This window comes from Eretmochelys imbricata, chromosome 1 (assembly GCF_965152235.1).
Source record: "Eretmochelys imbricata isolate rEreImb1 chromosome 1, rEreImb1.hap1, whole genome shotgun sequence".
Lineage (NCBI taxonomy): Eukaryota > Metazoa > Chordata > Testudines > Cheloniidae > Eretmochelys > Eretmochelys imbricata.
The window spans coordinates 55,392,220-55,407,883 of NC_135572.1; the positions used below are offsets into that span (position 1 = coordinate 55,392,220).

Sequence of the window (15,664 nt, forward strand, 5' to 3'; positions counted from 1 at the left end):
CCCTCCCCCCCTTGCTTGACTCTGACTGAAGACTGAGCCATTGGTATTTGGAGTGATCAGATTTATGAGCCAAAATACAACTGAAGTTCTGATTAAACCAGGATAAAGCTAAATAGTCAGTGTATGGTACTTGATGGGTGAGAAATAAAAGAGAGACTGTTCAAAGAAAGTCAGAGGCGGCAGTGCTCTCAGTGTAAACATCATCAAACCATAGCGAAGACAGTGCCTTTCAAGTTATGTCTACACTGCAAATGAAGGTGTGACTAGAGCATGGGTAGGCATACCAACACTAGCTTTAATCTAGCTAGCATGAGTAACAATAGTAGTGAAGACATAGTGGCACGGTTCTAGCAACCTCAATACATTCCCAGAGTCCCCAGCAGGCTTTTACTCAGGGGGCTAGCCTGTTTTACCACATCACTGCTATTGTAATCTGTGTTAGCTAGATTAAAGCTAGCACAGGTTTGCCTCCCCGTGCTACAGTCACACCTTCATTTGTGGTGTAGACATACTCTGAGAGGCAATGGCCTCCTCAGACCCATATAATACTGGGAGCAAAGTTGTTGCTCTCTTCTCTGTAAATGCTATGGCAGTGAACTATACTTGCAAAAGAAAGATACCTGATGTGAGGTTGCTCAAAGTCCCACTCCTTGTGGGACTTAAAAGCAGTAAGGTTGTTAAGTTCTCTTTCTCTTCTCTCTTCAGGCTTCCCCTGCTAGCAGATGAGGATAGCAGAGAACAAACTCCAGAGCTCCAAAGTGCAACCACTTGGGGCCCAGTCTAAACCCCCATCCTGGGCTGTTTAGATTCTGACCTTCCCCACCTGCCATAATTCTTAGCACAATGAAAACATAGGGCTAGATCTGCAGCTTTTGTAAATTGACCTAGCTCCACTGAAGTCAAAGGAGTCATGCTGATTTACACCATCTGGCCCAGAGATAGGAAGATGGCTCATAGGACAAAGGTCCTTAATAGACATTATTTAAAACTTGTAAATTAGTGTTGACTGTGTCCCTTTTTAAACAGATGTTTTATGTGGTGAAACAAAAAAGAAACAGGGGTTTAAAATTAAACACATTTTTCAGTTGGAATCCAAACAATGAGTTCTCATCAATATTATAGATTTAAGGGACTGCAGTTGCTCATTCAGGTTGCACAGAAGCACCCTCAGTGCACTGGGGAAGTTTGGTTGCAAAGGTGAACTCTGCACTCTGGCCCATCATTACCTTTTTCAATTTAGGCTGCTTGAGAATTCAATTATTTTGTTTCCTTTCTTTAGGGAGAAAATGCAGTGTATTTTACAATGCACCCAAACAGAGTGCCATGTTATCAAAACTGTGCCATGCGGAAGTTTGCCAGTGTGCTGAAGGTACGGTAATGATAAATGTGACTGAATCAGTTCCAAATGAATTCTTTATTCATAGCAGCCAGCTGCTCATAGATTCATAAATTTTAAGGCCAGAAGGGACAATTATGATCATCTAGTCTGACCTGCAAAACACAGGCCCTAGAACCTCACCCAGTAGTATCTGCACCAAGACCATAACTTCTGTTTGAAAGCTAGTCAGTCTTGATTTAAAGTTTCAATGTGATAAAAAAATGCATCATATCCCTAGGTACATTGTTCCAATGGTTAGTTACCTGAAGTGTTAAAAAAGTGTGCTTTATTTCGAGTTTGAATTTTGTCTTGCTTTAGCTTCCAGTCATTTGTTTCTCTTAGGATAGGGTGGGACTGTTGAATATATATTTACATTGTTCAATCTAGGTCCCTGTCCACAAAGAAGAATGACTTTCAATAAAGCCATGGAAGCAGGTGCACGTGAAAGCTTTGCATGCTACGACCCTATTGTAGACTATGGTAAGGCATGAAAGATGTTTGTTGATGTCTTTTAAACTTGATGTTTCCCTCTGTGACCCCTCTGCCAGGTGAAGCCACCAGGTCCAGGTTCAATATCAAGTGGTCTCTTTCCATCAATACAACACAGAACTGGCTTGAGTCCCCACCCAGTAACCTGGGAAAATTACACACCACCCCGGGCGCCTCTGAGAGGCAATACTTCCCCACTCGCAAGCACAGTGTAGAAAAGAAACTTTTGATAAAAGGATGGAAGTAACTCAGCATTAATTTGGGAAAACACTGCAAACAGGGTTCATAAACATAAACCATGAGCAAAAGACCCCACCCCCAAGGCAGTAGAGCAGTGTCCTTTTCCCCTCAGGGTCTTAAGTCCAGCAATCCAAAAGTCCCTTTCATGTGCCTGATCTTACTCACTCCGCTGCTTGGGCACTCGCACACCGTCCCTCTCTGCCAGCCACCCTGCTGGCTGATTGCCATGCCTCTCTGCAGGGCTCTGCTCTGGTCCTCTCTGCCAGCCACCCTGCTGGCCACTCCTCTCCACCATCCGCCCTGCCGGCCACTCCCATCAGCCACTTCTGCCGGCCATCTGCTCACCGCACCTCTCCGCCAGCCACTCACCACGCCTCTCCGACTCACCAGCCACTCGTTTGCCAGCCAACTGTCAGTCACCTTCTGCTACCACCTGTCTCTCTGCTGTGACCTCTGAACAGCAGTCTCTTAGTGTAGCCTATTTAGCCCTTTCTTTGAACAGTTGGGGGTAACAGGTTAAACCAGTACAGGGAAACCCTTGGGGGAGGGTCTACACCTCCTGGCTGGAATACCTCTCCCCACCCCTCTACTTTCACAGTGCTCTGGCATTTGAGCCCTTGACTCAATGAAGTCCTTTCAGCTGAGGGTGATCTCCTCATTTGGGACAGGTTAAGCACAGTCCTGCTTGCCTGTATTCATACAGTAATGCCAACAACTTTGGTAACAGCATTTCCTCTACCCCTGCATTCAGTACTAAAGTGATTTGTAACCCAACACCAGCCAAAGTTGATCATTTTGAGCAACAGTGCTCTATCTGCTGTATATCTAAGCAGAGTAGGTGTATGCATCCGATGAAGTGAGCTGTAGCTCAGGAAAGCTTATGCTCAAATAAATTGGTTAGTCTCTAAGGTGCCACAAGTACTCCTTTTCTTTTTGCAAATACAGACTAACACGGCTGCTACTCTGAAACATGTAAATACAGTTTGCTCTGGAAGTCTCTCCCCTTCCCAGCTAGCTGTCAGGGGAGAATTCATTCAGTTCATTTAGACCCTTACATCTATAATGGTAAATTCTCTATAATGAACCTCCCCTAAACTGAGCAGAGTTTCTGTGTCTGGCGTGGAGCCTATCTGGGATGGGGAGACGAGTGGGTATTAGGGCAGTCATTCTGGACAGGGGAGAGAAAAGGAGAGGTTTCTAAAGAATTCGTCTGGGCTGGGGAGAAGGGCAGTGAGTGGGTGATGAGAAGTCTGGCTGGGTGAGGGCTGGGGGGCAAGAAAGAATGCATACCAGTATGTTACTCTGGTTCAGAGAAGACCAGTGGCATTGGAGCCTCTGACCTCATGGTCCCTGGTGTTAGGTAATAATGATAAGGCCTATTTCTTATATAGCAGTTTGCATTAATAGATCTCAAATAGCTTCACACTCTGTAATGTATTTTCCTCACAACACCCCAGCAAGGTAGGGAAGTGCTGTACAGATAGGGACAGAGAGGCTACATGACTTGCCAAGGCCACCCAAGATATCCATGAGTAGGGAATTGAACCTCGGTCTCCTATAGCCTAAGCTAATGCCTCAGCCACTGAACTCTTCTGGTAGGAAGGGGATAGCAAACAGTAGGTGACTCCTTCTCGAGTTTCCTTCCTTCTCAAATCTGCTGAGTTAGCTAAATACCTCTTCATATGTTGATTTGTCTCTCTGGCTCCTCTCTAGGATATGCAGGATACAGGAGAAACTGGAGGAAGATTCTGGCTCAGCAGCTTTAGTGGTGTGCAAATGAATGCAGTGATAGGACAAAGGCAGGCCTTTCCCAGTGCAGCAGTCCAGGAAACCTACTGGTATAGTCTGGCCTATCTCTAAGTGGGAGGATAATGTCACATTTGGCAGAGGGGGTTCAACCCCACAAACTCCTGATCAGTGTCTGCCTTGCCAAGTACATACCTTACCTCTTGTCTTTCAGATTTCCAGCTCTCTCATGTACCACTTGGTAGCACATCTGCCTCTGTGCTGGAAATCACTTAAAGTGTATTTGATTTTCCTTTCTCTTTGCTATTTAATATTTGCATCCATCCTCACACAAATACTATCCTGTTGCAGCATACCACGTAAAGATCCTTGGGATAACACAAAAGAATGTTTTTGATTACTATGAGACCGAAATCCAAAGAATCATAAAAGTCGGTAAGTATAAACTTTGCATTCATTTACAGCAAAATCTGGCATTCTCCTAGGAAAGTAATTTTTTCTACAAAACTGGTGGCATTCCAAGGACAATAATACATATTCAATAGTTCCATTTTCTATGTTTTAATAGAAATGCTCAAGCCATTGTACTAGAGAACCAATGAAAAATCTGTTTGGCAGGACTGAGACAGATATTTGCTAGTAATTAGGAACAACCGTACTAACAATGGGTGAACATCAACAGGTTTCAAGTTGGAATTCAGTTTAGAATGAGCACCTCAAATCTGAATAGCTATACAGGCCATCCAAACCTCTCTGAGTCTGTAAAGTAAGGCTGGGAATCTTATGAAAGCAGGACTGGACTTCCACTCCTGTCCCAGCTAGGGATACCCAGAGACCTGCCTTTCTCATGCTGTATCAGCACATTGTCAGTTCCAGTCCCAATGGGAAACAAACCTGGTGAAAATAGACCTAAACATTTCAGAGCAATAAAATGCTGCTCACTAGGAGCAGTACATACTCCCTTTCAGGGAGATAAGACCAGTGGAGAGTTTTATTATTAGATATTTTCACACATATGTCTTGCATATTAGTTTGTGTCTCTGAAAGGAAGGCACTGGTCTTTTCTTTTCATGGTGGACAGAGTTTGTTACTTACGGGCTTTTACCAGCCAAGAAGAAGATGGATTTGTTTTACAGACAGCGGCTCAAATATTTCTCAAAGTTTCTAGACCCTCATTTAGTGTGATAGAGTTGAACTGTATTGGGTTAGCGTGTGGTTAGACCTATCTGGTCCAGTTTAGGGTTTCCTGTCTTTTAAAAGCTTCTCTCAGATTCAGTTGATCATTCCCACGTGATGATATGAGAGCTCTTCACACGGTTTGGTGCTAAAAGCCGATGGATGGATTATGAAGTCCAGTTAGCCGGTGAACTATAGAGAGTAGCCTTTCCAGCCTGGATTTTGTACCTGTGATGACAGAAGAGAAGATTGTTTTTGCTTCCATTGCTGCAGTGGCGCAGTCCTGCAAAAGACTGTGCTGATGGTGGCTGGGTTCAAAGAAGGTTTTGTACCACCACCATTCTAGCCCCCTGCCTACACACTTCCATTTACCTAGTTCGTCAGTAAACCAGGAAGTCTTCACAGTAGTTGTGGGAGAAGAGGGCGGATAATATCCCATGGGAAGTTCAGCCATTGTGGACATCAATTGGTTGTAGTAGCTTGTCAACCTCTTGGTCTTGTAGGTGGGAGGTTTGCCTTCCCAGAACAATCTGAAAAACTTAAAAGTTCCAAAAGCTTCCATGGTCACTCCAGCCTTGTTCATTCATTCCCCAGACGGGATGGAATGAAGGCACTGATCTTTGCCTGGATGAGTGGTAGTCACACCTGGATGAGAAGAACTTTTGTTATGTGCCCAGTGGTCCAGTTTTTGGCTGAAGATGTCCAGAGAGAGCTTATGTGAACCCTGTGGTTTCCAAGTGCAGGAGGTAGGATAATGCAGTTCTTGGCATTGTCTATATGGAGCGTGAGGATGCTAGGAACAGTGACTCTGGGGGAGTCCAGCAACATGCTGGATGGATCTGTTAGTTCTAGGAAATCTACAGGAGCTAAGCCAGGAAATCCATAGACTGCAAGGTTCTCTTTCTCTTATTCTCCCAGCTTATTATGGTGATTTCTCAAATAGTTACAATCTCCCCACAGATTTGAACACTTATCAGACTACAGCATGAGTCCTACAGTTACCTACATGCCATAAGAATTTTAAAAAATGATGGCAATTTAATTACAATGGGCCTGAGGCAAAATGACATAATTGCTCAAGTAAGCAAGCCCAATCCATCTTTGTTTTCCTTTTCATTCCTAGATGTAAGGGAAATTGAGTCCACTATGTGGCATACATGCTCTATAAGTCTTGAACAACAGAACAAATCTGCAGCACTTGCTGTATTACTCAGGGGAGCAATGCTCATGTAGGACAGCATATATTACTGAATGGCTTTTTTCTTTGGAAGCCAGGATACTGGGCTAGATGGACCTTTGGTCTGACCCAGTATGGCCATTCTTATGTTCTTATTATGATCCCTGTTATGGCTGCGAAGTGAATGTCCTATATATTCGTTTCTGAGGGAATAGCATATCACAGTGATTTTCAACCTTTTTTCATTTATGGACCCCTACAAAATTTCGAATGGAGGTGCGGACCCCTTTGGAAATCTTAGACACAGTCTGCAAGGCCCCATGGGTCCATGGACCACAGGGTTGAAAACTATAGTTCTGTGTTACCGACAACCTTTCACGAACCCCTTAGACATAGTCTGCAGGCCCCCAGAGGTCCATAAACCACAGGTTGAAAACCACGGGCATATTAGGATGCATCATTGTAGGGCAGGTCAGCACCACTGGAGATTTAGATTTTCTGATTCTGACTGCTACACTAAGCACTGAAACCACCACCGCCAGCATTCTCTCTGTAGCTAACATCACCAATGCTGAGGTGAAGATTATGAATCATCAGCTTCGCTGGGCTGGTCATTGTGTGTGGATGGCTGATACTAGTATTCCGAAGCAAGTCCTCTTTTCTCAACTTAATCATGGTATGAGGACTTGCAGGGGTCAGAGGAAATGCTACAAGAACACCCTGAAAGTATCTTAAGAAGGGAGGCATTGACCCCACGAATTGGGAAGAGCTGGCTAGCAACAGACTGCAGTGGTGTCACATCACACATCAAGCCTCAGCCCATTTTGAAGAGAATCACCTTGCTCAAGAGGCTGAGAAGGAAGGAGAATGTACAGCATCCTGGCCAGCAGTTGTGCTCTCTCCAAGCAGATACCAGTCACATATGTGGAAGAACTTGGTGAGCATGGATTGGATTCCTCAACCATCTTAAGTCTCATCCATGACTTTTCCCCCAGCGATGACATCCTCATATCGAGGGATAGCCGATGACGACAATTAGTTTTGCGTGCTTTGAAGAAAGAGTGTGAGCATAGACCATTTTAAAGAAATGACTGCTTTTGTTTTTCAGAGACATGGTGGGTAAGATAATGTATTTTATTGAACCAATTCCTGTTGATGAAAGAGACAAACATTTGAGCTCCACAGAACTCTTCTTCAGACCTGGTCTATACTAGAAAATTCGGTTGGTTTAACTATGTCAGTCAGGGGTGTGGAAAAGCTGACCTGGGTCCCTGTGTAGACGGCGCTAGGTAGACATAAGATTTCTTCCATCGACCTAGCTGGTCGGCACAGCGTTTTAAGTGTAGACAAGCCCTCAGAGTGTCACAGCTAAATACAAGGTGAAACAGATTGTTAAGCACAGGGAGTTAACACATGTTGCAAGAAATCCTTCAAAATGAAGTGGGCAGTGAACACCTCTGCAGTCGTAGGGCAAAGGTGAGTTAGTGGATTGTAATGAGACAGAAAACCAGTGTCTTTGGTTTTTAAAGGCTTTTCTTCCTAAATCTCTTAACCTTTATACAGTTTAAACAAAACTTAAGATGGGTTTAAAAAGCTACCTATCAAAGTAACAAGAGATTTGTAGTATCCTTATTAATGTTTGTTATTGACCTAGGTCGGAGTAGCCAATTTGTGGCCCTCGTTGTGCTCTAAACTGTGGCCCTTAAAGGTGACTGTGTTTAGAAGAAACTTTGTGGTTGGTTATGAATGGAAAATGGGTCCCTGCATCAGACCCTGGGAGTATTAAATGGGAGTGTTTGAACCAGCCCCACCATTTTCTCCCCTGCAGCTGCTTCCCACTGCTTCCCTCACAGATGCAGACACAGTTTGGATGTAAGCCGGCTGTGCTCTGTGAAGCTGCTGTCATTTCTCCTATTCACCAGCATCAGCAGGCTGGGAGGAGAGAGTAGCTCTGGATTTTCCATTACCTGCTTCCTGGCTGGGCTGTAGGACTCCCAATAAGAGCAGTGTAGGTGCTCAAATGGCAGTGCCAGAGCCTAGGGGAGCACCCAGCAAAGGAGGCATCCCCTCCCCCACAAATCGGGCCAGGAGAGGGGGAATCAAGGAGAAGAAGTGGAGACTCAGCAGCCAGTTCCACAGTTCTTAGGCCCAGCCCTTGTACAGGTTAGGAGGGAACTGAGCTAAGTTGTGTCAGGTGACACCTCTCCCCTAGGGACCACATGTCGGCTGAGAAGAGCACAGCACAGCACAGCACACTTCAGCCGCTCGCCATCCCCGTTGCACTCCGGTTGTGGTGAGGGAGGCATGGAAGCTATCCCTGCCTGATCTGTGCCTGCTGGGGAGTTCCTTAGTCCAGGGGATTCCCCAGCAAGGGGACTTGAAAATGTCCAAAAGGAGCAGAATTTTGGAATCATATTTTGGATGTAAGGATGACCTGAGGGTATGTCTACACAGCAAAGAACTGTGCCAGCTGGCTCAGATCACAGGGCTCAGGCTGCGGTAGGGTTGCCAACTTTGTAATATTTAAAAACCGGACACTTCCAGTGCTGGAACCTCCCCTGCCCTGCCTCTTCTCCCGAGCCCCCACCCAGTGGCGTATTAATGCCTAGGCCGACAAATTTGCAGGGGCAGCAAATTTATAATAGCAGCCAGGGGCTGCTTCCCCCGGCACCAGTTCGCTTTCTCAGCCCTGCCCCGCCCCCACCCCTTCCCCGCCCCCATTCACCGCCCCCTCCCTGCCCCTATTGGCCCAAATCCCCGCCTCCTCTCCTGAGCGCACCACATCACCCCTCTTCCCCGCTCCTTCGCAAAGCTGTTTCAAGCACTGGCAGGGAGCGGGGAGAACCAGGACCTGGTGCTGCATTCAGGGGAGGAGGTGGAGACGGAGCGGAGGTGAGCTGGGGTGGGGGGGGGGGGCGGCAATTATTTCAGGGCCTAGGGGCAGCAAAATCTTTAATCCACCACTGGCCCCACCCCTGCCCTGCCTCTTTCCCCCTCCCCTCATCACTTGCTGCTTTTCCCCTCTTGCCCCCCACTCCCCTTTGCCTGGGTCGGGAGGGACTCACCTGTAGAACCTGGGCTGGGAGCTGCAGCCACTCAACGCAGGTAGGAGGTGGCCCTGGCTGAGTAGGGGTTGTTGGTGGTGATGACTTCACATCTCCCCATCTCCCTCACCCACAGTAACTGGACTTTAGGTGTCCAGTCAGTAGATCTGACTGGACACTGTCAGGTCCCCTTTTCAACCGGACTTTCCAGTTGAAAACTGGGCATCTAGCCACCCTAAGCTGTGGGGCTGTTTCATTGCTGTGTAGGCTTCAACCTGGGGCTAGAGCTCAAGCTCTAGGACCCTCCCATGCCTACAGGGCCCTAGAGTCCTGGGTCCAGCCCGAGCCTGGAAGTCCACACAGCAATGAAACAGCTGTGCAGCTTAAGTCAGCTGGCATGGGCCAGCTGCAGGTTTTTCTTTGCTGTGTAGACATACCCTGAGTGGCCTCACAGATCTAGGTATTTGCAGGCGACTGGACAAGATAACCTATCGAGGTGCCTTCCAGTCCTACATTTCTATGATTCTATTGCCCCTATCGGCATAATATCTGAGCACCTAAAAGGAAGCATAGTCCCTGCCCAAAGAATTTACAGTCTAATGTTCCCATGGTTTATTTACTCCCAGTAATGTGTGGAACTATTTGCTTTGTCCTTTTTATGAAGAACAGATGGTTGCTTCTTTTATCTGGAAAGGAAAGATTTACAGTCTAGTACAGTTCTTCTGTCTGTGAAAAGCTCCTGGATGGCAGGAAGCATTGTCTAGTAGTTAGAACAAAGGTCTGGGATCCTGGACTCCATTCCCAGCATTTGCCTTTGACTTTCCATGTGTTGTTGATTAAATTATCACCTTCTATGCACCTCAGTTTGCTCATCTGTAAAATAAGCATAGCAGTCATGAACTGCCTCTCTGGAGTGTGTGCGAATGAACTGATGCTTTGAAATCACTTTGTGGTATTTCAGGATGCAAGATGTTACCTGTCAAGGTGTGATTATAGCCTTTGCTTTGCCTGGTAGCGAATGCAGTAGTTAGTAAAACAAAACCATTTCCGAGTGGCCCATGATTCCAGCCTCCATCATCCACTGGTTACATTTTCAAACAAGCACCTTTGCACTTTTCACCAGTGCTACCCCTCATGCTTGAGAGGAGCTTCCAGTGAACATCTGCAGAGCTATCTCATTCTCCTTAAAATTCCTCTTTGCTGTGATGCCTGCAATATACTTGGCAATGACAGTGCAGAGACCACAGCCTATCATGCTGATCAATAGTGTCGCATTTCTTTTGACTTCTTTGTCCAGCTGTGTGCATCTATCTTGTCTTATACTATGGGTATATCTATACCAGAGCTGGAAGTTGTAAATCCCAGCTGAACACTAAGCGAGTTAATGTGCTAAAAATCGACATGTAGTTGCGGCAACATGAGTAGTGAGGAGGGCTAGCTGCCCTGTGGTGTCAGATGGGATTGTACTTGGAGTGGTAGCCCCTCCCACTGTTCACACCACTGCAGCTACACTTTGCATTTTTAGTGCACCAGCTTGGTTAGAGCTAGCATGTGTCTGTGAGCTGGAGTTTACACCTATCAGCTCCAGTGTGAACACACCTTAAGAGAAATTCCAGCTGAAATTTTTCAGCTAGCTCCACTGGGAAACTAGGTTTTGGAACAAAGCACTGCATCAGTTGATCTATGGGATCCCAGATTTCCTGGTTTTCCAGTAGAACAGAGATCTGTAGAAATTGATAGGTTTAAGTATTCTAATGGAGTCTACTGCAATGGGGACTAAGTAATTTAGCAAGTGCTAGGCAGCCAAGGCCAATATTACTGTTGGAAACTTAAGCTTTATTTCCTAATTGTTTTGGGGGGTGGGGGGGGATAAGTGCTCAGGGTTGAGGAGCCAATAGCACCACTTATTGCATTTCATTATTAGATTTTCACGTAAAATTCCTCACTGTGTATGTGCAGTGGTGACAAATATCCTATGTGCCAGAAGATAAAGTGAACACTGTCAAATATTTATTAGTAGTAATCAACCCTGGTAGCGTTCAGACTTTAAAAGTTAGTTAATAAAATGCTAGGACAAAAAATCTGCTTCCACTAGACCAGAGGTTCCCAAACTTTTTGCTGGCATAACCTTATTTTAATGAAGTCTTTCTGGGCGGGACACTAGACAGCCTGGAGGACACCATTTCGAAGAGCAAAAGGGCATCCTCCACACAGGGTGACTTCACACGTGCCTCATGTGTGAAATCATGCCACACAGAGGTCCTGTACATGGGAGGTCACACTGTGTGACACAAAATGGTGTCCTACACACAATAGGGATAGCAGCACCCCAATCTGCTGATGGTGCGACCACAGCTGGGGTCATGCCCCACAATTCAGGAACTGCTGGGCTAGACCCTCCAGTTCCCTGCACCTTGTCATTTACACCGGTGTCAAGTGGCTTTAAAAAGCTACTAAAAGCAAATGGAAATAATTTACACTTGCTTGGCAATGTTGTACATGATTCCGCAGGGTGCAGGACAATCGGTCCCTAAAATTTTATTTTACTGTTGAAAAAACATAGTTCTTACTGTGAACACTAGAGACTCTCTCTCTTTACTAATATCAGACAGAAGTGGTTTATGGCACTTTTTGTTTCCACAATAGCTGGTGATGAAACTGTCCAGATAGGTGATCTCCGGCAGTTCTTCAAGCGTTCATCTTGCAAATTAAATGTGGAGGCTGGCAAACAATACCTTCTGATGGGGAAAGATGGGCAAACCATTGACTGCAACAACAAGTAAGTAAAGTGCCTCCTTTATAAGCAATACTGACTGATGTTGCAAGGTCTATCGACAGATACTGAACCGGGAGGTGACCTGTGAGTCAGATGTGCCAAGATCTATTATCTTCCAGGGAAGTCTGCAACTGAGGAATACTATTGCTATTAGAATGCTCTTTTTATAAAGGATTGGGACAAATGTTTAGGCCCTTATTCAGGCACTGATTCTGCTGCCCACGTCCATCTGCAAAATATGCAATGGCACAGGCAAAATGGTCATTGCACTGTAACATGCAGCTACTTGACCCAAGCTGGTAACCGCCCAGTTACCTATTCTGCATGCACAGCTGCATGTTTGCATGCACAATTACCTGCTTAGAGCCTGGCATGCATACTCTGGAGGCTCAAAATGGGCTGCTATTTTTGAAAAATCTGGCCCTGAGATTACGGCATTATAACTGTAAGAAATGGGGAATGGGAAACTTTATGGAGTTCAGAATCTTGAGAACCCCTTGAACTATGTTTTTGTTAGGAGAGCAAATTTGAATTTGTTCTTTTGGTAAGTGGGGTTAAAAAAAGAAGCAAAAATGCCCTTTCTAGTGGGACGTCTGTGCTGTGTATATGGGGACAGAACAACTCTCCAAAGCAAGGCTGCTTTCACTGCATGAAGTAGGGGTTTGCCTCAGGAAGGACTGAGTAAAATCTGTGGACCCAGTTCTGGGACTATTTGTAGCCTGATCCAAAGCCAATTGAAGTCAATGGACAGGCTTCGTTGTCTTCAGTAGGTCTTGGATAGGGCCCCAAAGCATTTCTCATTGTGTTAGAGGCTATTCCCTATGCGGCTTTCTCCAGTCCAGTTTTAAATGACTGAAGGCGAAGCACTATGGATTTCACCATCTTTCTGGTAGTCTACCACCTACTAGCTCTCACTGTAGGTCTCCTGAGATTCTGCCTATATGTCTTTACTCCAATTTTATCCCATTACTCCTCTGTGTACCCCCTTGCACCACCTTAGCAAGTCCTCTTGCTGAGCTGGGGAGTCTCAGCAATTCTGATTTGTATGATTTTTTTTCATTTCCCTTCACAAAATTTTGAACCCCTAAAACTCAAAGTGAAATTTAGCCCAGTCTACTACATTTACCTTGGTTTAAACCCCAAACCATCAATCATCCCAGGACTGCCCTAATCCAAAACTTGAGCAAACTTGTTGGTCAGCCCAGATCAGGTTTCATGTTTGCTGCAAAACCTGAAACCAGGCAATGTTCATCTGACCTAGGGCCAGATTCATGGCTGGTGCAACACCACTGACCTTATAGTTGTTAGCCCAAGGGATGATTCACATACTTTAGGCAAAGCTGTCTTTCAGCATTAACTAACACCTCCTTTGTTATTGTAATTGTTACATAGGATGCAGTACTTACTGGATTCACAAACTTGGATAGAGGAGATTCCAGATGGGAACACATGCAGAGCCACCATTCGCCGAAAAGCTTGCGCTGACCTCCGTGATTTTATGAATGTGTACGAGATAAACAAATGCAACATTTGAAACTTGGGGACACACAACATACCCCATACCTGTTAGTGTTACTCTTTCCTTGTGCTGGTATGGCCCATAAAGCATTAAAGTTCTAGGAACATGTAACAGAGCTTGTTTTGTTACGGTGTGTGTTTCTATGAATAACTGCCTGCTCCCTGGGTGGGATTTATTACTATGTGGGGATAGCGTGGCAAAAATGTCAGCTAAATTATAATTTCAAATGCACAAGCCTTTCCTTGAAACATAGAAGATTAGGTCAGCATAACTACATTGCTCGGGACCTAAGTCGCTTTGGAGACATACCCTAAAAAAACGGCGAAGATGATACCTTCCTTAAAGGATATGCTCCCCCAGTCAGAGACAGAGAAAACTGTTCCCAGACAATAGCTGCAGTTGCCATTAATTGCTGTATTTGTTGTATATGGCAATAATTAGATGTGCTACAGCTGCACTGTTGTAGTGTAGACACAACCTACACTGGGAAGGAGGGCAAAACGGGCCGGCATAGCTACTTCTCTCAAGGGTGTGCGTTTTTCCACACCCTTGAGAGATGTAGCTATACCAATGTAAATTCCTAGTGTAAACCAGGCCTTAGACACTGAGGAAATAAGGCCCTTAGAAATATATAAAATGGATGATTGCACCAGAATGCCCAGAGAGGCAAATATCTGTGACAGGCAGTTAGGGGAGTAGATGTTTGACCCATAAATAGAAAACAAACACATCTTGGTCAATTAAGTCTGTACAGCAATCTGTATAGCTCAGTCAGAGCATTTTAAGCACATCATAGGGCTGTTCTCTGTCTCAGCCTTAGCCCATCACAAAGAGGTTATTGCAGAATCAGAGATGGTGGAGGCGTTCAGATGAGGATGATGAGAATGATATTGGGCATGGAAAATCACTCAGGAAGCAAGACTGGAAAGGAGGGGACATGATGAAAACAAAAAAAAAATAATGACTGGGTTAGAGAAGGTAAATTGGGAGCTTCTGTTCTCCTGGTCTCATAACACAACAAGGGGACATTCAATTAAATTAAAAAGGTAGGCAATTCAAAATTGATAAAAGGAAATACTTTTTCACATAATATATAATTAGACCATAAAACCTACTGCTACAGGATATCATTGAGGCCAAAAGCCCAGCAAGATTTAAAAAAAAAAAAAAAAGAATTGGCCAATTTACATTTTTAACAAGAATATCCAGAGTTTTAACTGTTAATGCTAACACCAAGTTTTGGAAGCAATGCTAAATCTCCTGCTTCTGGGTTTAGGCCAATCTCTAATAGAGATCAGTCTGAGACTTCTGGGGGTGGGGGACAGCTCCTATAACTTCCGCTGAAACATCTGGTGTTGGCTGCTAACAGGATCCTAGACTAGATGGACTTCGGGTCTGCTCCAGTCTGCCAATTCCCACGTTCCTTTCATGTACGCTAGCAGCAGTCGCCCCCTGGGGGCAGGCAGAGAGACCTCTCAATTGTTGTCTCCCCCCCCACCCCCCCACTCTCTCCTTATATATATATATATAAATAAAAATAAAAGTCAGCTGCTATGGCTGTGAAGAAAAACTTCAAAATGTGATCAAGTGGCAGGTAACTCAAGCAGAGTTCACAGAGACCTGGTACAATAGCTCTGCGGTGTGATCTGCCCTATCAACATCAAAGGATGTCAACTCATATGCCAGTGATGATATTTTACAATGTTGACTATTTCACTGCATGTGTGAAAGGAGAGGAAGTCTCATATTACAAAAATCTACATCAATGGGTCCCAAATATTGGGGGCATGGGGAAAACAAAGGGCTAGCTGGGTGCAGAGCCGGGGAGAAGATGCATACAATAAAATGTGTAGGTATTTAATCCCAGATGACTGGGTTCATTTTCCTGAAAGTAGGCTCAGCTTCTAAAAGTGTAAGAAATGCTCCTGTAACCACTAGAAATACATTCTCTTCCTTTTATTGTACAGCGCGCCAATTAGTTTGGATGCCAAATACCACAAAGGCCTGATTCTGATTCCACTTACACTTGCGGAAAACTCCATTAAAGTCAATGGAGTTACAGCTAATTTACATCTGTGCAAGAGCAGAAGGAGGCACTAGATCCACCAAGGGACTTACG

The 15,664-nt window shown here is 45.0% G+C and overlaps 1 protein-coding gene across 1 annotated transcript in view; it reads left to right on the forward strand.

Annotated features, from left to right (window-relative positions):
• LOC144267895 (complement C4-like) overlaps window positions 1-13,560 on the forward strand; it is a 92,353-nt gene extending 78,793 nt beyond the window's left edge. The window contains exons 38-42 of the mRNA XM_077822719.1: window positions 1,280-1,369; window positions 1,766-1,858; window positions 4,205-4,288; window positions 11,897-12,029; window positions 13,419-13,560. Coding sequence (XP_077678845.1) covers window positions 1,280-1,369; window positions 1,766-1,858; window positions 4,205-4,288; window positions 11,897-12,029; window positions 13,419-13,560 — 542 coding nt within the window. The remainder of the gene's footprint in view (window positions 1-1,279; window positions 1,370-1,765; window positions 1,859-4,204; window positions 4,289-11,896; window positions 12,030-13,418) is intronic.
• The last annotated feature ends 2,104 nt before the right edge of the window (window positions 13,561-15,664 follow it).